General features: G+C 41.7%; 2 protein-coding genes across 2 annotated transcripts in view; one reads left to right on the top strand and one right to left on the bottom strand.

Annotated features, from left to right (window-relative positions):
* LOC138949041 (TRMT1-like protein) overlaps positions 1-19827 on the bottom strand; it is a 322855-nt gene that overhangs the window by 194413 nt on the left and 108615 nt on the right. The gene's annotated exons all lie outside the window — the stretch shown is intronic.
* Positions 1231-18271, top strand: LOC138949035 (WD repeat-containing protein 31-like). The gene is made up of 10 exons (XM_070320750.1): positions 1231-1368; positions 1977-2133; positions 3062-3136; positions 4660-4801; positions 5882-5982; positions 7247-7314; positions 10175-10316; positions 12522-12678; positions 13772-13841; positions 14908-18271. The coding sequence occupies exons 1-10, from the start codon at positions 1325-1327 to the stop codon at positions 14990-14992; spliced, it is 1041 nt and encodes a 346-aa protein (XP_070176851.1). The 5' UTR covers positions 1231-1324; the 3' UTR covers positions 14993-18271.

Raw genomic sequence — 19827 nt, 5'->3', positions numbered from 1 at the left:
TCAGTAAAGGGACGTAGTACAGCCCAGAGAGACTGTGTGAGTTTCTATATCTATATACGGCTTGTCAGTGTGTGTCTGTCTGTCACTTCGCGATGCACGGCCAAAGTTCTCGATGGATCTGCTTCACATTTGGTGGGCATATTCAGGTAGACCCCGGACACAATCAGTGGTCGATGAAAATTTTCAACACGTGCTCTCAGCGCGCAGCGCTGAACCGATTTTGGTTTTTATGGTTTTTCTGTACATCCATTCCCAGTAACTCTTCCTTATCTTCTCCAGTGTTTTGCTCGTTTATCTCCCTTCCTTCGTGTGGCGTCCCGGCGAAGCCGGATACCCGAAGCCGCCGGGTATGGTGCGCCACTCACCCGGCAAAGCCGGGTCGGCTCTACCGCTTCTTCCAAGTTCCCGGCGAAGCCGCGGCCGGGTATGGACGGTGCGCCACTCACCCGGCTTTGCCGGGTCCGGCGAAGCCGGGTACCCGGCGAAGCGGGTATTCATCTAGTAATATATAATGAGTTAAGACTGAGTAAAAAATTATTACAATCGATACTGGTTACCAGTGAAAAGTTATATCGGAACACTCTTGTTGTGTTTTTGTTGTTGTAAAATGTAAGATCTGAAACTCGTTAAAAATTACGTAAAATTGGTGCGTTTTGGTCGAGTGGGATGGGTCGTTGAACTGTGTTGTTACAGCCCGCCGAAGTTATCAAAAGTGTTTTTGCTTTTTGTAATTCGGTTGGTTTGGTGCGTTATACAATGCATCTGCTTTTTCAAGACTAAGCATTGATCACTTTAAAACACAAGGATCATCATTGGCCATCATGACTTGTATCATTTTACATCGCATTCTAAGAAAGAGCAGAATTCTCACTATGCGCGCGGTACATTTCTAGAATCGCGTAGCGTAAAGTTGGAATTCCTACAATGGCGGCCATTGTTGGAATTCCAATAAAGCGCAGGTCATTTCCGGAAAAGCGCCGATGACGAGATGGGTCGCAACAATATTCTTTAGCAAAGATTTACTTTTGCTGGGAAAAAAAGTAAAAATCAGCTTTTTTTAGAATGAGGTTTCATAAAACTGAAGCAATTCTCTTGAATTACAATCAGAAAAATTACACAAAGGTAATGCTGTTTAATAATGCACCAAGTAGCGCGTTTGTGGTAAATAATACATCGAGAGCAGACGACAGAAGAGACATAACTCTGCATAGCGACCGCAGCTTTGTTGAAGCTTGCATTGCAAGGGGGGAAATGTGCAATAATTATGCATCCATCGCATGACTTTTGTGGTTGCTAACATTACGTCAGCGCATTCAATTGAGTAATGGGAAAACTGTTCAGTAAAAGGAAAACGTCCAGATACGACAGGTACATTTTGTTAACACCGGGATCTGTTTCTTGTTTCAAAATGAGACAGTTCTGTGTGGTGTTGACTCAGTCAGAGATGTGTATTGTATGTCAACACACATCCATGACTCAGTACAGTCTCTTGCAGGATTGTACGTCACTTCTTATCTCGAGTGAAGAATGAAATCTCTCTTGAGAGTAGGTAGGAGTTGTAAATAGTGCCTGACTCAGAAAATACCATAACTAAGATTGATGTGTAGAGTGGAAGCACGTCCGCCTTTTTATTGCTGGTGTTCAGTTTCAAAGTTTGAGTGGAAAATAAGGCTGTCTTGTGTGTGTGTATGGTGTGTTGTTGTTGTTGAATTGTTGTTGTTTTTGAGATGAGTTTGGAATCTGTAAGAACAAAAAAACAATGCATAGTGTGTCATCATTGACTTCATTTTCAACTCCTTGCATCATTGCATGAATTGTCTGTCTTAATTAATATATGAAATATTGTAAATAAAACATTAGTAATATTACCACACGATTCATGTCAGTTTTGTTAGAATTTAAAGGTAATTATGTCTTCATCTTTCACCCACTTCATGATGAGAAAAATTTATCTCAATTGTGAATTTCAATTTCAGTGGAAAAGAGCGGGGTACATCCAAGTTTGAGGAGCTGGGAGGAGGGGACTCCAATCTGGGGAACGGCAAGATGTCTCGACCCAGCGTCCATACGGATGCTGTGGTCGCCTTGGCTGCCATCCAGCCGGGCCTCTGTCTGTCAGGTAGCAAAGACAAGGTATGTAACTTCAAGAAGAACAAATCCAGAAACAAAGAGTTTTGTTGTTCTTCTTTTTGGTCAAAGATGTGACCGTTGGGTCGATATATATGTGATTGTAACGTATTTTTGTCAATAACAACGTTCAAACAACTTACCTTTCTTGTTTTTTAATTCTAGAAGAACAAGAACAAGAATTTATTTCGCCATATAGCATAACAGCCATTGGAATTTGTCCTGGTGTGGCAACACTCATACATCCATACACTCCTTGCATATATATATGCTAACGACAACGAAAACAACAACAAAATCAACAAGTACATGAATTCATCATTGTTGGATAGGTCGAAGTACGCCCACTTCGGCCTACCATGCAGACGACGCAAGGGAAAGAACTCCCGCTTTGTAACTGAAACTTCGGGTAATAAAGATGGCTACACCAGGTTCCTCAACTGTCTTGTCTACTTTGTAACCACGCAATATCACAATCATCATATTTTTTAAAATAGTGTTATATAAATGTATAACTGAATGCATATATATATGATAAAACTGCGTAATTCAGCAATGTTGTTTGGCATTGGCAGTCAGTGGAACTTGCAACCAAACTGATTTCAAATCACAGAAAAATTTTGTCATCGTTTCCGCAAGATCTGCCTTAACTCTTTTCAAGTGGGAGCACTTTGGTACCAAAGAGCAAAACATTTTTTAACCATGATTTGAAAAAGTTTTAATTTATTGTAGCAACATATCTTTAATCTGTCCAGTGTGTGTGCGTATGCTTAGATGTGTGTGTAACTGTAAGTCATGCAGTCTCTCTGTGTAAATGTGTCATTCTTTATCATTTTAGCAGTACATTAAGTATCACAATCAGTGTAGAAGTACATACAGTCAGCTGTACACTACATTATGCTTTTATGACAGAGCTTTTTTGTTTTCCTAACAGGCTGTTGTTCTGTATGACTACCACAATGACCGCTTGGAGGATCGCTGGACTGGGCATGAACGAGAAGTCACAAAGGTACAGAATGCACAAGCAAGGAAAATGGGTTCATCATTTCTTATAAGGCTTGAGTCGACCGGTACTTTGCAATGATGTATCAGTACAAATATGAAAATACAGGAAACAGCTAGATCTGTACAATGGAACTCCTTTTTGAAGCCTCCCCAAATCTCAGACAATCAGGTTTTGAAGTGGAGAGGTTATGAGAGAGGTACATTTAGAGAGATTATTAACAGAAAATCAGGTTTTGAAGTGGAGAGGTTATGAGAGAGGTACATTTAGAGAGATTATTAACAGAAAATCAGGTTTTGAAGTGGAGAGGTTATGAGAGAGGTACATTTAGAGAGATTATTAACAGAAAATCAGGTTTTGAAGTGGAGAGGTTATGAGAGAGGTACATTTAGAGAGATTATTAACAGAAAATGTGAAAAAGCCAGGTTCTAAAAAGGGGTGGATCTTAAATTAAAAGAAGGGTTCCACTGTAACAGGTTATACCTAGTGGTTAATAGCTTGTTTGGCCTTTTCCCCTTACATATAACTTCTTCTTCTTCTTCGTTCATGGGCTTAGACTCCCACGTTCACTCGTGTTTTTAGCACGAGTGGATTTTTACGTGTATGACCGTTTTGACCCCGCCATTCAGGCAGCATACGCCGATTTCGGGGGAGGCATGCTGGGTATTTTCGTGTTTCTATAACCCACCGGACTTTGACATGGATTACAGGATCTTTTGTGTGCGCACTTGGTCTTGTGCTTGCGTGTACACACGAAGGAGGTTAAGTCACTAGCAGGTCTGCACATAAGTTGACCTGGGAGATCGGAAAAATCTCCACTCTTAACCCACCAGGCGGCAGCGACCGGGATTCGAACTCACGACCTCCCGATTAGGAGGCCGATGTCTGACCACCACGCCACTGCGCCCGTCTTACATATATAACTGAGTGCCATGACTTCGTTAACTGGATGTCTTTATTTTTTGCAAAGAAATTCTTGTCTGAAAAATTGCAATGTAACAATTAAACAGCTAAAAGGCAATGCAGTATGCCCACATAATTAACACTGCTGAAATTGACTGTTGTTGTTTTGGTGGGTTTTTTTTTGTGTGTGTGTGTGTATGTAATAAGGTTTCCTACCTGAAGCTAAAGTAAATTGTCACTTAGGACGTAGGTCATCAGACCTACCCACCCTGACATCGGTTCCATTTCTGAGCAGATGTAAAATGTTAATGTTGATTGAAACCGTTTTGAAGCATGGTATTCAGTAAAGCCTGTAATATAATCCTTTTCTCACTTGCAGAAAAAAGTAACCTACAATGTGATTTCGTATCGTAAATTTACTTACTAATTTGGTTTTTTAAATTGTTCTTGTTCTTTCATCAACGTTTTTTTTAATACATGTCAATTATGTCAGAAGACTTTTTGATGACATTTTATTTTCTCTCCCTGTTTCCTTTTCTTTCATGGAATTGTTTCTTCATCCAGGTATTCTTCACTGATGAAATTGATTGCTTATGCAGGATTCATAAAAGTGTTTGTTCATCCAGGTGTGCTTTGGGGCCAGTTGCAATGGAATCTTCAGCGCATCGCGAGACAAAACCATTAAGATGTGGCAGCGAGGCAACTCTCACAATGTGCAAGATTTCCTCGGACATGAGATGGTGGTCACTGCTATACATCTGAATGCAGGTACTGTTCAGAAAATACTGCATTCATCATATTTGTTTGAGTGTGTTCACCATGGATTTATAGATGTCTTACTGGAAACTTTTACCAAAGACATAAGCTTTACACAACTTTTTGAATGGTTAGTTGGCAGGCTTGGTAATATCTTCCTTGGATCACCTGATTGATTGGTACCTGCTATGCCTTGCCCCTCCTATGATGGGACACTTTACAATAAAGGCCAACTCCTGAAGTCCTAGCTTTTGTACACCTAGCGCGGCTCTGCCTAGGTGGGGTGATTCTGCGTGGGATACTATGTTTCTTCGTACCTCCCTCCCTCCATGGAACCCCTTGCCCCCAACATATGGAGCGGGGAGATTGCTCAGTGGGTCGAGGCGCTGGCTTTGAAACCAGTTGTCGCCATTGGCGTGGGTTCTACCCCCACATTCTGCGAGGGACGTATTTCCCTGAGTCACCTTAGTGCAAACTTTCCTCAGTGTCTAAGCACCCCCATGTGCATGCATGCGCACGATAAAGATCCCAAAGTCACAGGCCCTGGGAATACACGCATGCAACATATACTTAATACCCAAAACATAAAGCTCCTGTGCTCCATTGGCCCAACAGGCCCCAAAGTGACCGTTTACAGCACTGATCCAAGACGACCCAGCCAGGTCCCCAGCCAACTCCAGGTCTCCTCTAGCCGCGGACACCCAACTGTCTGCATTTACTCCCCCCCCCCCCCCCCCCCCCCCCCCCCCACCCTGTTCTTTTTACTTTTTTATTTATATTTATATCCTCTTTTTGTCACACAACATACAAAGCCAGGGTTTTTCCGTCTCAAATGCTCGTTATGGCTTTGCCGTCAGGGCATAAAACTCAAATTTCTCACTCTTCTCTTGTCAGTAATCTTTAGCAAAATGTAACGGTCATGACAGGTCATCTGCAGTGTAGGGACAGAGATTGTGCTTTTCATCACAGGTACCACTGTATAGACTTGCATAGGCTTACACATTTAGTTGCATTTTGATGTACAGCAGAGCATTACATTTATCAACATATCTTCCGCTGTTAAACTTATCATCAGAATTTGCTGTCTTTCAGATAACACATTGCTATGCAGCGGTTCCCGCGACAACTCAGTGCGCATTTGGGATGTGGAGACAGGTGCGTGTCTACGACAGAATAACATTCCGCAAAATCTGGTGAGATATTTTCTCTTTCATTTTCATCATGTATTGGTCTGTTAGTCTATCTTGTCTGTCTGACTCTTTCTGAGATTGTTGTTATTTCAGCATGTGTTAATCAGGGTCCAAGCGAGTGTGCGTGCTTATAACAGAGGAACCCCACTTTTTAAGACCCCTACCCCTTTTTAAGACCCCTTTTTTAAGACTCCCCCCCCCCCCCCCCCCCCCCCCCCCCCCACCCCCCTTTTTTTTTGTAAGACCCTGTTTTCTCAGATTTTCTGTTCGTCAATGCGTGTATAAATCATCATAGCTGTTGTTCAATGGTGAAAATAAGTCCTGAAATAACCCCTTGGAAGTGACGTCACATATAAAACGAAGAGCAACTGTTTGAGACTCACTCTGTGGGACCGTGGACCCCATCATCATCTTCATCTTCATCATCATCTTCATCATCATCATCATCATCATCATCATCAACATCATCATCATCAACATCAAGCCCCTGACTGGGACAGTTCGATGGTGGTGAGGGCAGAAGAGGCAGAAACCCTTCTCCAGGCTGTTCTGTTGGGGGCCGTCGACAGAAGGTCAGGAAAGTTCATCTGCATCCATTCTTTCACGTTATCGGACGAGCTCTTCCGTTGTCTTCCACGTCAGCATCCTCCTTTGACAGTGCCATGTAGGATGGTTTTGGAGAGGGTGTCATGCCTCGTGACATTGCGGAACCACACCAACCTCCGTCATTTGACGGTTGGCAGGATAGGTTCTCGTGTGAACCCCACACGACGGGCGCAGTGGCGTGGTGGTAAGACATCGGCCTCCTAATCAGGAGGTCGTGAGTTCGAATCCCGGTCGCTGCCGCCTGGTGGGTTAAGAGTGGAGATTTTTCCGATCTCCCAGGTCAACTTATGTGCAGACCTGCTTGTGACTTAACCCCCTTTGTGTGTACACACAAGCACAAGACCAAGTGCGCACGGAAAAGATCCTGTAATCCATGTCGGAGTTCAGTGGGTTATGAAAACACGAAAATACCCAGCATGCCTACTCAACGAAAGCGGAGTGAAGCTGACTATGCTCTCAGAGTATAGTTTGGGGAACCCAAATGGGCAAACGAGCTCACACGTAACCAGAAAATTCTGCAACGCTGAAGAAGAACCCCACACAGGTCTAAATCAAGTCCTTGCCTTTCTTTCCACAGTTCAGAGACAGAAATCATATTTCATTTGATGGTATAAGCCAGAGTTCAATATGTATGTGTCATTGTTGTAATGAATGGTTTCAGGTGACGGATGTGAAGTGGATACCTGGATCTCACCTGATCGTACAGGCAGGTGAAGACAAGGAGGTCAGGTGGGTTTCATTTTGTGGATATATCTGTTTGTGAGTGTGTCCATGTTCTAACCGCCTTGTACGCTCTGTGTGTGTGTGTGTGTGTGTGTGTGTGGGCGTGCATGTGTGTCTGTCTGTCTGTCTGTGTGTGTGCCAGCGTGTGTGTGTACCAATCACAAAACTTTAAGAATTAATCAACAGTGCAATGACTAAGCAGCATTAGTTATGGACAGAACTCAGAACTCAGAACTCAGAACTCAGAACTCATTTAATTGTCATAAAAACACAGTAAAGGGTTTATCAGACACGAAGTGGATATTTGTAAAGACAAGAAGAAATATCGTCCATGGAGCAGTGATTACAACATTGTTATGTATCTGTAGTTATGTCATTATTGCGTATAATCATGCAGTTGTATACAAATTCAGCAAGTTGTTGCTGTATCGGTACGTCTTGCATCGCCATCAGCTGACTCGGATTTCGACATGTTTGTGTGTTTATAGTTATACAGGTATAAAAATGCAGTGAAAACTTTATAACATGACTGCTTGTCAACATGGGCAGGTCCTTAGTCTATGACATGTTCTTAGACACCCTATCACTCCCTGCATAGCCAGTCTTCTTGGCGTTCGCAGAGGTTACACAATCAGTCCAGCACTGGTGATAAATGTTGTCGTTTTCTCCAACTCCTGTCGACTGCTGTATAGTTTGGTCTGCAAGGGAGTTGGTGACGGCCACACTTCTTTTCGTTCCTCATAGCCAGTGATAGTGTGTTTATTAATCAACTACAATGTACTGTACAGTGGAATCCCCCTTTTAAGACCCCGCAATTTAAGACTTCCTCCTTTTTAAGACCTTGCTTTTTCAGATTTTCTGTAGTTTGTTTGTTCATGGGCTGAAACTCCCACGGCTTTTACGTGTATGACCGTTTTTACCTCGCCATTTAGGCAGTCATACGCCGCTTTCGGAGGAAGCATGCTGGGTATTTTCGTGTTTCTATAACCCACCGAACTCTGACATGGATTACAGGGTCTTTTTCGTGCGCACTTGGTCTTGTGCTTGCGTGTACACGCGGGGGTGTTCCGACACCGAAGAGAGTCTGCACACAAAGTTGACTCTGAGAAATAAATCTCTCGCCGAACGTGGGGACGAACTCACGCTGACAGCGGCCAACTGGATACAAATCCAGCGCGCTACCGACTGAGCTACATCCCCGCCCTTTGGAGGTCTTAAAAGGGGGGTAACTTTGTACCAAAATAACTGAATATGGAGTGTCGTCTCTCTCTGTGAGTGCACAGTGATGTAGAGAATGCTACGTGAATGGCTACCACAGGCTGACGGGCGCTGTGGCAGGGTGGTAAGACATCGGCCTCTTAATCGGAAGGTTGAGGGTTCGAATCCCGGCCGCGGCCGCCTAGTGGGTTAAGTGTGGAGATTTTTCCAATCTCCCAGGTCAACTTATGTGCAGACCTGCTAGTGGCTTATCCCCCTTCGTGTGTACACGCAAGCACAAGACAAAGTGCACACGAAAAAGATCCTGTAATCCATGTCAGAGTTCGGTGGGTTATAGAAACACGAAAATACCTAGCATGCTTCCTCCGAAATCGGCGTATGGCTGCCTAAATGGCGGGGTAAAAATGGTCATACACGTAAAATTCCACTCGTGCAAAAACACGAGTGTACGTGGGAGTTTCAGCCCACGAACGCAGAAGAAGAAGGCTACCACAGGCAAACCTGTTTATAACCACCTCCCAAGGGACCGACCCAGAGTGGTCGCTATGGACAGGTGGTCGCTATGGAAAAACTAATCGTATCGAGAGAGAAAAAATCACCAGGAATCCTTTGGGTTAGTCATTGTGGTCATTAGATGTGGAACTTTTCAGCACGTGTAAGGGTAACGTCCTCAAAGCTAGATCTTACCTCAAGCGTTTGCCAAGATCTACACGTCTAGGTGGGAGCAAAACAACTTATGATTTGGAACATTGGAGAAAAAGTGAGTCACAGGTGACGGAATATCTATCAATCAATCAATCAATCAATATGAGGCTTATATCGCGCGTATTCCGTGGGTACAGTTCTAAGCGCAGGGATTTATTTTTTATTTTTATTTTTTATTTTTCTGCAATTTATATCTCGCACATATTCAAGGCGCAGGGATTTATTTATGCCGTGTGAGATGGAATTTTTTTTTACACAATACATCACGCATTCACATCGGCCAGCAGATCGCAGCCATTTCGGCGCATATCCTACTTTTCACGGCCTATTATTCCAAGTCAGACGGGTATTTTGGTGGACATTTTTATCTATGCCAATACAATTTTGCCAGGAAAGACCCTTTTGTCAATCGTGGGATCTTTAACGTGCACACCCCAATGTAGTGTACACGAAGGGATATCTACACGTAGGTGTACAGGTCTTTGCTACACATTCGTTTTGTTTTGTTCGTTCATGGGCTGAAACTCCCACGGCTTTTACGTGTATGACCGTTTTTACCCCGCCATTTAGGCAGCTATACGCCGCTTTCGGAGGAAGCATGCTGGGTATTTTCGTGTTTCTATAACCCACCGAACTCTGACATGGATTACAGGATCTTTTTCGTGCGCACTTGGTCTTGTGCTTGCGTGTACACACGGGGGTGTTCGGACACCGAGGAGAGTCTGCACACAAAGTTGACTCTGAGAAATAAATCTCTCGCCGAACGTGGGGACGAACTCACGCTGACAGCGGCCAACTGGATACAAATCCAGCGCGCTACCGACTGAGCTACATCCCCGCCCCTCTACACATTCGTTCATCTAGAACACTGTATTACTTAGAGGTGGTCACCAGGAGAGGTTTGACAGTGATTCAATTCCTGTATATTCTCATTACTGTGCAGGATCTACGATTCTCGGACCTTGGAGACGGTACGCAGATTCACCAAGAAACAGTATATTCAAATGAGCTGTGATGTCAGCAGTGACGGTTCCTGGTGTCTGACGTGTAGCAACGGTTTTGGGGGCAATGGCTGTGAGGCCACGGTCAGTATTGGATCTTTTTATATTTAGTCAAGTTTTGACTAAATATTTTAACATCGAGGGGGAATCGAAACGAGGGTCGTGGTGTATGTGCGTGTGTGTGTGTGTCTGTCTGTCTGTCTGTGTGTGTGTGTGTGTAGAGCGATTCAGACTAAACTACTGGACCGATCTTTATGAAATTTGACATGAGAGTTCCTGGGTATGAAATCCCCGAACGTTTTTTTCAGTTTTTGACTCACATGCGAAGCAAAAGTGAGTCTATGTACTCACCCGAGTCGTCCGTCCGTCCGTCCGGACGTCCGTCCGTCCGGCCGTCCGGAAAACTTTAACGTTGGATATTTCTTGGACACTATTCAGTCTATCAGTACCAAATTTGGCAAGATGGTGTATGATGACAAGGCCCCAAAAAACATACATAGCATCTTGACCTTGCTTCAAGGTCAAGGTCGCAGGGGCCATAAATGTTGCCTAAAAAACAGCTATTTTTCACATTTTCCCCATTTTCTCTGAAGTTTTTGAGATTGAATACCTCACCTATATATGATATATAGAGCAAAGTAAGCCCCATCTTTTGATACCAGTTTGGTTTACCTTGCTTCAAGGTCAAGGTCACAGGAGCTCTTCAAAGTTGGATTGTATACATATTTTGAAGTGACCTTGACCCTGAACTATGGAAGATAACTGTTTCAAACTTAAAAATTATGTGGGGCACATGTTATGCTTTCATCATGAGACACATTTGGTCACATATGATCAAGGTCAAGGTCACTTTGACCCTTATGAAATGTGACCAAAATAAGGTAGTGAACCACTAAAAGTGACCATATCTCATGGTAGAAAGAGCCAATAAGCACCATTGTACTTCCTATGTCTTGAATGAACAGCTTTGTGTTGCATGACCTTGGATGACCTTCACCTTGGGTCAAGGTCACATTGTATTTTGGTAGGAAAAATGTCTAAAGCAGTTCTTAGTGTATGATGTCATTACTAGGTTTAGTTATTTGACCTTGACCCTGAAGGTCAAGGTCATGTAAAGGTCAAGGTCAAGCATGTGAGTCGTATGGGCTTTGCCCTTCTTGTTTGATAAATGTCTTTGATGACGTCATATCCGGCTTTTCGTGAAAGTTGAGGCGGCACTGTCACGCCCTCATTTTTCAACCAAATTGGTTGAAATTTTGGTCAAGTAATCTTCGACGAAGCCCGGACTTCGGTATTGCATTTCAGCTTGGTGGCTTAAAAATTAATTGATGACTTTGGTCATTAAAAATCGGAAAAATGTAAAAAAAAATAAAAATTTATAAAACGATCCAAATTTACGTTTATCTTATTCTCCATCATTTGCTGATTCCAAAAACATATAAATATGTTATATTCGGATTAAAAACAAGCTCTGAAAATTAAATATATAAAAATGATTATCAAAATTAAATTGTCGAAATCAATTTAAAAACACTTTCATCTTATTCCTTGTCGGTTCCTGATTCCAAAAACATATAGATATGATATGTTTGGATTAAAAACACGCTCAGAAAGTTAAAACAAAGAGAGGTACAGAAAAGCGTGCTATCCTTCTTAGCGCAACTACTACCCCGCTCTTCTTGTCAATTTCACTGCCTTTGCCATGAGCGGTGGACTGACGATGCTACGAGTATACGGTCTTGCTGAAAAATGGCATTGCGTTCAGTTTCATTCTGTGAGTTCGACAGCTACTTGACTAAATATTGTATTTTCGCCTTACGTGACTTGTTTTCTTTTAACAGCAGTCTGTAGAAAGAATTGACTGGATTGATATGTGTCAGAAGTAGACGGAGTCCTGGATGTACATACATGCACGTGGGCTCACACACAAACAAACAAACACACACACACACAAATTCACACAGACTCACACTCATGAGAATGCACAGCCCTATTTACCGAGTCTTTCTTTTTTTTTGTTCCTTTTTTTTGCAGTCTCTGCGCTCTTTATCTCTCTATCTCTGTTTGTCTCTCCCATGTAACTGCAGTCACCTCTTGTATCAAAATTAATCGACCTTTAGATGGTTATTTTAAGTGTTCCCAACTATCGTGGTAAAATTGTCAGCAATTTTCTGATTGGACCTATTTTCCAGAGTTCCTTTTGTTCACTTCAACCTATTTTTCTTTTTACTTTCTTTTTAATTGCGCAGGTTTTTTTTTTAACAATTTTTATTTTTATTTTTTTGACAGCTGTGGGATTTGTCTGATGGCTCCATACGCAACGAGTTCAAGGGTCACAGAGAGGCGGTGGAAAGCTGTATATTTTTGCCTCCTGGCCAAGAAAACTCTCTCATTGCGACTGCATCTCGGGACTGCAGCGTGAGAGTGTGGGACATGTTCACCAAAGGTAAAATTAGTGATCGCAGTTGCCATGTTCAAAACTGGCATTTCTTTATTAGGCGAAGAAAACAATTCAATGTTTGTAGTTCCGCAACCAAACCTATTTTTTTCTCTTGACCCTGGAACTTTTTTTTTTACCCTTCAAAAAAAGAATGAATAAAAAAACAAGAAAGGTAGGTTGTTGGAACGTTTGTTATTGACAAAACAATACATTCACAGATATTTCGACCCAACGGTCTTTTCGGTGAACGGACAAACAAATATTCACACAAAACTTATCTTGATAGTTCTATCAGTTTACGTCCACTCGTCAGGAAGCCGAGCGAATGAATGATTGTATGATAAAATGAATGACGTAGAAAGGGAAGGGAATGACGTCAGCATCGAAAGAATGTTCTATAGGTAAATAGAACATGGCAGAGAGAGAAGGAGAGAGACCGAGAAAGAGAGAGAGAGAGAGAGAGAGAACGAGCGTGGTTTTATGTGACTTGTGAAGAAAAATAAAAAAGAGTTAATTAAAAATAAAAAAGTTAATTAAAAATGACAAAACTTGATTTTACAGACTTTACAAGGAAATTGACTCTTTTATGACATCCAGGGGACACAGCTCGTATTATTTCTGGCCAATAAAAGCCACAAATGCGCCTGTGTAAATAAAGATAAAAGAACTTCAATCAACAACAACAAACAAACAAACAAGAACCGAACTACTGAACCTAATTGTTTTGGCCTTGTCATCGGAAACGAGCATTTTTAAACATTTTTTTTCCAAGTACAGCTCTTGGCTCTAACAGGAACTGGTCATTTTTCACCCCAACCAGTGAAACCAAGATGTACATATACTTTTGATTATTATTTAATTGTGTGCTCATGTAAAGACATTTCTCACAAAAAAAGATTCTATTTCAGTGTGTCCTCATATTTATACGTCATTGAAGACATTTCTCACAAATCAAGTTTATGTTATAGACTGTGCTCATATTAGTCATTGACGACATTTCTCACGACATAAGTTTTATTACAGACTGTGCTGATATGAGTCAGTATATGTGAAATGCTTGTCTTGTGTTCACTTTTTTGTTCACTGCTTTTTGCTTCAGAATGCTTGAGTACGTTGAATCTGGAAGGGACAGGCCCGCTTACCTCCATGATTGCTTACCAAGATGGAAGGTGAGTGCTTGTATTGGTATACATTCTAACAGATGTAAATTTACCGTGAGCTGTGTGACGGTTTGACTGACCCATACCGAATTGACACAAGCAACATAACGTACATCTCGCTTTACTTTCAAAGCGAAATAAACGAAGTCAGCCGCTCCGTCGAGCTCATTTTTAATCTCATTAAACACTGCATTCATTTCCTGACTGGTTTGTATGAAGGATTTACCTGTCGCGCAGGTGTTAGGAGTACAGTTCAAGTCTGTTGTTACTAACCTGAAAGCACCCAAAATCGCGTAACGCGTTTCTCTCCGAAATGACTAGGTACGGTTGGAATCACAAATCTGTTATTCATTGCTTATGGCATACATTTGCCACCATGTTATACCAAAACGTTCGTTCATTCATCCACTTTCATCCAACACAAAAATGTTCTTTGCAAAGAAAGTTTATTAGAAGCAGAAGCCTGCCAAATACTTCAAGCGGGCTCTTTCCTTCTTTCGACGCCATAACAGATTCTTGGCCAAATAGGAGTCTTATTAAGCTGGCAACATGTGTATTCCCCTAAGAAGCTGAACAGACTCAAATGAACTTAAAATATAGTTTTGTCAATATTGCAACATTTTGTGTGATTTCACTGAAATGCTATCCTCAGTGTACTGTTTATGCGAAATACTTTTACAAAGGTGTGTTCAGCTGCATCGTTCAGTGTTGTGGGGTGTATTTTCATGCTAGTCTGCATATAGCCTGAAATGAGTTGTACATAGCTTATTGTCACAAGATGTTTTTGAGGTATGGCCATGCAGTTTCTGGATCACAAAAGAAATATAAAGTGATGACGATTTTACACCATTTTGGAAAAAAGGAATATAAGTTGCACAGCACACTTTTTAGTTGACATGCACCATTTGACAGGTGAAAATTTACAGATTTTTATGTTTTGAGCTTTTTTAACTTTGCCGGGTCAAAAGTCCAGTATGTACCTTTTTCTCATAACTTTTCACATTATGTGAAATTTGTGATTTAATTTGTTTTCATTTGTTCCCCTTATTTTGGTGACTTTTTTTTCTGTTTTCAGCATGCTTGTGGGAACATTCAACCTGGGCGTGCAGGTGCTTAGTATAAAGGACGCAACCAATCTGTCACGAGTGTCCTGCTTTTGAATTCTGCTTCTGCGTGGAATGGAAACTGCATTCATGTTTGTGCTAGAGATGTAAGAACTTGTAATGTTTTGTGATTTTGAAGTGAAGCTTGCCAAAAGGTGGAGAACTTGCCACGAGGTTCGTGTTTTTGAGACTATTTCAGTGAAAACGACAGCGTTTGATGCTCTTTTTGTTTGGAAGCCTGTTGCCGTGGGTGGATGTTTTTCCCTAAGAGTGTGTGTTCTTTGTGTGGAGTGATACATGCCGTTGAGAGATGATATTGTTTGAGACTTTTATGAGTACGTTTTGAGTGGATTTCTTTTTCGTCAAACGGAGGAGAACAAAATGGCAGTTTGGTGGATAGTTTTTGTGGCTTTGTACGTGTGTGAAGAGATTCTCATGCTTGAGTTCTTAGTTGTTTGTAAATTGTACAACAGTCATAGCAAAATGAATTAACTTAGTGCCTTCATCTGCTTCATAGATGTCTGCAAATGCATGCTTTTTGCGGGAGCCAAAAGTTATGCCAACAGATACATGTATTGAAAATGCTTTAGTCTTTGCGCTAACATATTATCAATTGTAATCGTGTTTTCTAGTGCATATAATGTTGTCTGCATGTGTAATCAGCTAGTCGTCACTTGGGTAATACAGTCATAGTACTGATCTTCTTCTTGTCGTTCGCTGTTTCGACATTTCATTTTTGCGATTTGCGTGGATGTATGGTTGGTTAAGGTGCGCCTGTTTGCCCAGATCCTCCGACTTCAGCCCTTAGGTTTCTTTCGGGGTTACCCCGCCCTTAATTCCTGGCTCAAAAACCTAACTCTGGGAACACATGGGGGATTTCTTACCGGGGGGTCCCACCCCGGGGCTAGAGCTTTTAATGTTTTAATGCGGCTCTTATTCGCATGGTGTAACTGTCATCGGACACGTAGGGCATTTTATAAGGTTGTCAGTGCCATCTGCCAACCCACCCCGTCCTGGTAGAGACACCGCTAGATGGTCCGGGACTGCTTATTCTATATTCGCAGCTGGCCCCCATATCTGGGTGCCGTTCCCTTATCGCCACCTGGGGACCCGCCAGGTTGAGGATAATCGCGAGAGCCGCCATGTTGTGTTTTCGTCTGCTCGAAATATGCGCAAAAGTCGTAAATCATCCCAAAAAGCTCGGTCGTAAGTCGCGTTTTGGGTCATTATCCTTGACGATACACAGGATTTGCGTCTTCCCGACTCCTAAGGAAGTCACCGCGAATTCTATCGTGCGCGAGATTTTTTTTTTTTTCGTTTTTTATTTCTTCTCGCGATAGTTCGAGGAGCAAGAGCCGCCATGTATTGTTTTCGTCTGCTCGACTACAAATGCGCGAAAGTCGTAATTCATCCCCAAAAGCTCGGTCGTAAGTCGCGTTTTGGGGTGAGTCGTTCACTGGGGGTTCATTATATAGTAGAATGCAACCGTGGTAGAAAAATCGGTCGTAAAAAAGGGGTGGTCGTAAACAGGGGGGTCGCTAAGGGGGAGTTCTACTGTAGTGCTGATCTGAAAAAGGATTCCCTACAAATATGCTGTAGGTCCAGTTTTAAAAGCAAAAATCACAAACAGTGCAGGCGAGGAAAGGAGACATGTGCCCTGGAGCATGGTGCACGTCTTATTAGTTTTTATGTGAAACTGAATCTAAGAACGGTATAGTGTCATATCTGAACTTGGGCGGGGATGTAGCTCAGTCGGTAGCGCGCTGGATTTGTATCCAGCTGGCCGCTGTCAGCGTGAGTTCGTCCCCACGTTCGGCGAGAGATTTATTTCTCAGAGTCAACTTTGTGTGCAGACTCTCCTCGGTGTCCGAACACCCCCGTGTGTACACGCAAGCACAAGACCAAGTGCGCACGAAAAAGATCCTGTAATCCATGTCATGGTTCGGTGGGTTATAGAAACACAAAAATACCCAGCATGCTTCCGCCGAAACCGGCGTATGGCTGCCTAAATGGCGGGGTAAAAAACGGTCATACACGTAAAATTCCACTCGTGCAAAAAACACGAGTGTACGTGGGAGTTTCAGCCCACGAACGCAGAAGAAGAAGAAGAATATCTGAACTTTACTCTTTTTATATTTAGTCAAGTTTTGACTAAATATTTTAACGTAGAGGGGGGAATCGAGACGAGGGTCGTGGTGTATGTGTGTGTGTCTGTGTGTGTGTGTAGAGCGATTCAGACTAAACTACTGGACCGATCTTTATGAAATTTGACATGAGAGTTCCTGGGTATGAAATCCCCGAACGTTTTTTTCATTTTTTTGATAAATGTCTTTCATGACGTCATATCCGGCTTTTCGTGAAAGTTGAGGCGGCACTGTCACGCCCTCATTTTTCAACCAAATTGGTTGACATTTTGGTCAAGTAATCTTCGACGAAGCCCGGGGTTCGGTATTGCATTTCAGCTTGGTGGCTTAAAAATTAATTAATGACTTTGGTCATTAAAAATCGGAAAATTGTAAAAAAAAATAAAAATTTATAAAACGCTCCAAATTTACGTTTATCTTATTTTCCATCATTTGCTGATTCCAAAAACATATAAATATGTTATATTCGGATTAAAAACAAGCTCTGAAAATTAAATATATAAAAATTATTATCAAAATTAAATTGTCCAAATCAATTTAAAAACACTTTCATCTTATTCCTTGTCGGTTCCTGATTCCAAAAACATAGATATGATATGTTTGGATTAAAAACACGCTCAGAAAGTTAAAACAAAGAGAGGTACAGAAAAGCGTGCTATCCTTCTTAGCGCAACTACTACCCCGCTCTTCTTGTCAATTTCACTGCCTTTGCCATGAGCGGTGGCCTGACGATACTACGAGTAAAATGGCGTTGCGTTCAGTTTCATTCTGTGAGTTCGACAGCTACTTGACTAAATATTGTATTTTCGCCTTACGCGACTTGTTTTTCTTCTCGTATGTGGATTTTTTATGTTTACTCTGCTGTCTTTTGTTGTGTTTGTGTGTTAGTACATGTATGTACTTTCACTCATTTCTGCGAAATCGTGTAGATGTACCATACTTGGTTGAAGTGACTCAGGCTACAACAAATTGCGTTGTATACATTCCTGACACACGATAAAAGCTGTCACAACCGCAGATTGAATAAGATTTGCCATGAGAAGAAATATGGATTGATATCTTTATTCATACCTCATTTTCTTTTTGGCCTTAAAAAAACCAAGGGATTGGCATGCACAATCAAAATATTTTAACGTGTTCAATGCGGACCGTCTGTTAATTGTTAGTCAGATCTGAAGACAGCCGGGGGGGGGGGGGGGGGGGGGGGGTCTGGAACCCCTGTAACCCCCCCCCCCCCCATCCGCCCCTGTGACCTATGTATAGTTTTAATCCAGGTCCAACTGTCCTAATTTGTCCTTGGAGTCTACAAACAGTGAATGTATTTCAATTTGTCATTGTCCTAGATTGTTTTCTGTTCTTTTGAATGATGCTGACAGTATGTCTCTAGTCCAAGGTTCTTCTTTTAAACGAAGGAGACTGAAGTGTTGCATTTGTTATGAATACTGAAAGGATGTTCACCATTCACCACATAACTCAGAATTTTAGGCCTATATTTGGATTGCTGACTGCAGCTATTAGGCGAATCTCTGATGGTACTTTGTTTGGCATCAGTACACTCAAGAATAGAAAGTAAAAGCATTTCCAAAAATAATAAACCTCAGGAACACAGTGTTTGATACCATTAGTCTTATTTCCATCAAGAGAATACTTAGTACCTCCCCAACAAAACGTACTACATAATGATGATGAGCTGGGCGGGGATATAGCTCAGTCGGTAGCGCGCTGGATTTGTATCCAGTTGGCCGTTGTCAGCGTGAGTTCGTCCCCACGTTCGGCGAGAGATTTATTTCTCAGAGTCAACTTTGTATGCAGACTCTCATCGGTGTCCGAACACCCCCGTGTGTACACGCAAACACAAGACCAAGTGCGCACGAAAAAGATCCTGTAATCCATGTCAGAGTTCGGTGGGTTATAGAAACACGAAAATACCCAGCATGCTTTCCCCAAAAGCGGCGTATGGCTGCCTAAATGGCGGGGTAAAAACGGTCATACACGTAAAATTCCACTCGTGCAAAAAAACACGTAGTGTACGTGGGAGTTTCAGCCCACGAACGCAGAAGAAGAAGATGATGATCAGCTTGAATGGTATTTGTTTGTCTACGGACTGTTTTCCTCGTGTGTGTGTGTGTATGATTCGAGTTTATTTGCTCTCTGTATAGTATTTCTTCTTGTTAATGGATTGTTTTACTAGTTTGTGCATATAATAAAGTGTTGTTTTACTATCTACATTAAATGGTACTTGTAGATAGAATCACATTCCATCCAGTGATCAGGGTTGTTTGTTCTTGCCCTGGTCTTTACACCAAAGCGAGTGTCCATGCAGTAATTTTGTGTGATTTCTACACAAAAAATATTTTACAAATGTATGTTACGGTACACATATTGTTTTACAAATGTATTACAAGTTACATACATGTATGTTTTTGTACACATTTATCTTTGAGTTTTTAAATGCTTTTTTAGAATTGAATTCAACGCCTACTCAGCTGAGGTTTTTTGTCTCATTGTTTTGTGTGTCTATCCACTACTAAAACTATATTAAGTTGATATACTTGTCAATGTTTTGTTTTGTTTTTCTGTAAACATTCCATAAACTAACCTTTCGTGTATTTTTTAATCCCTTTTTGATCATTTTGAGTTCCTAAAAAAAACATTTTTGGGCGATTTCTTTTTCTTTGAAAGATTAGTCATCATTCTACCACGTTTACAGTATTCTCCCTGTATTGATAATTAGTCCCGTCTTTACCA

This window comes from Littorina saxatilis, linkage group LG15 (genome assembly GCF_037325665.1).
Source record: "Littorina saxatilis isolate snail1 linkage group LG15, US_GU_Lsax_2.0, whole genome shotgun sequence".
Lineage (NCBI taxonomy): Eukaryota > Metazoa > Mollusca > Gastropoda > Littorinimorpha > Littorinidae > Littorina > Littorina saxatilis.
Note: the sequence above shows the minus strand (reverse complement) of the source record. Positions and strands in the feature narration are given on the sequence as shown.

What these genes read in the sequence shown, in the direction of transcription:
- LOC138949035 (XM_070320750.1), top strand. Translation starts at nt 1,325, where the DNA reads ATGGGAAAACTGTTCAGTAAAAGGAAAACGTCCAGATACGACAG. An exon ending in TGCTATACATCTGAATGCAG is followed by an intron (nt 4,802 to 5,881) that starts GTACTGTTCAGA and finishes GCTGTCTTTCAG; the next exon opens with ATAACACATTGCTATGCAGC. An exon ending in GCAATGGCTGTGAGGCCACG is followed by an intron (nt 10,317 to 12,521) that starts GTCAGTATTGGA and finishes TTTTTTTGACAG; the next exon opens with CTGTGGGATTTGTCTGATGG.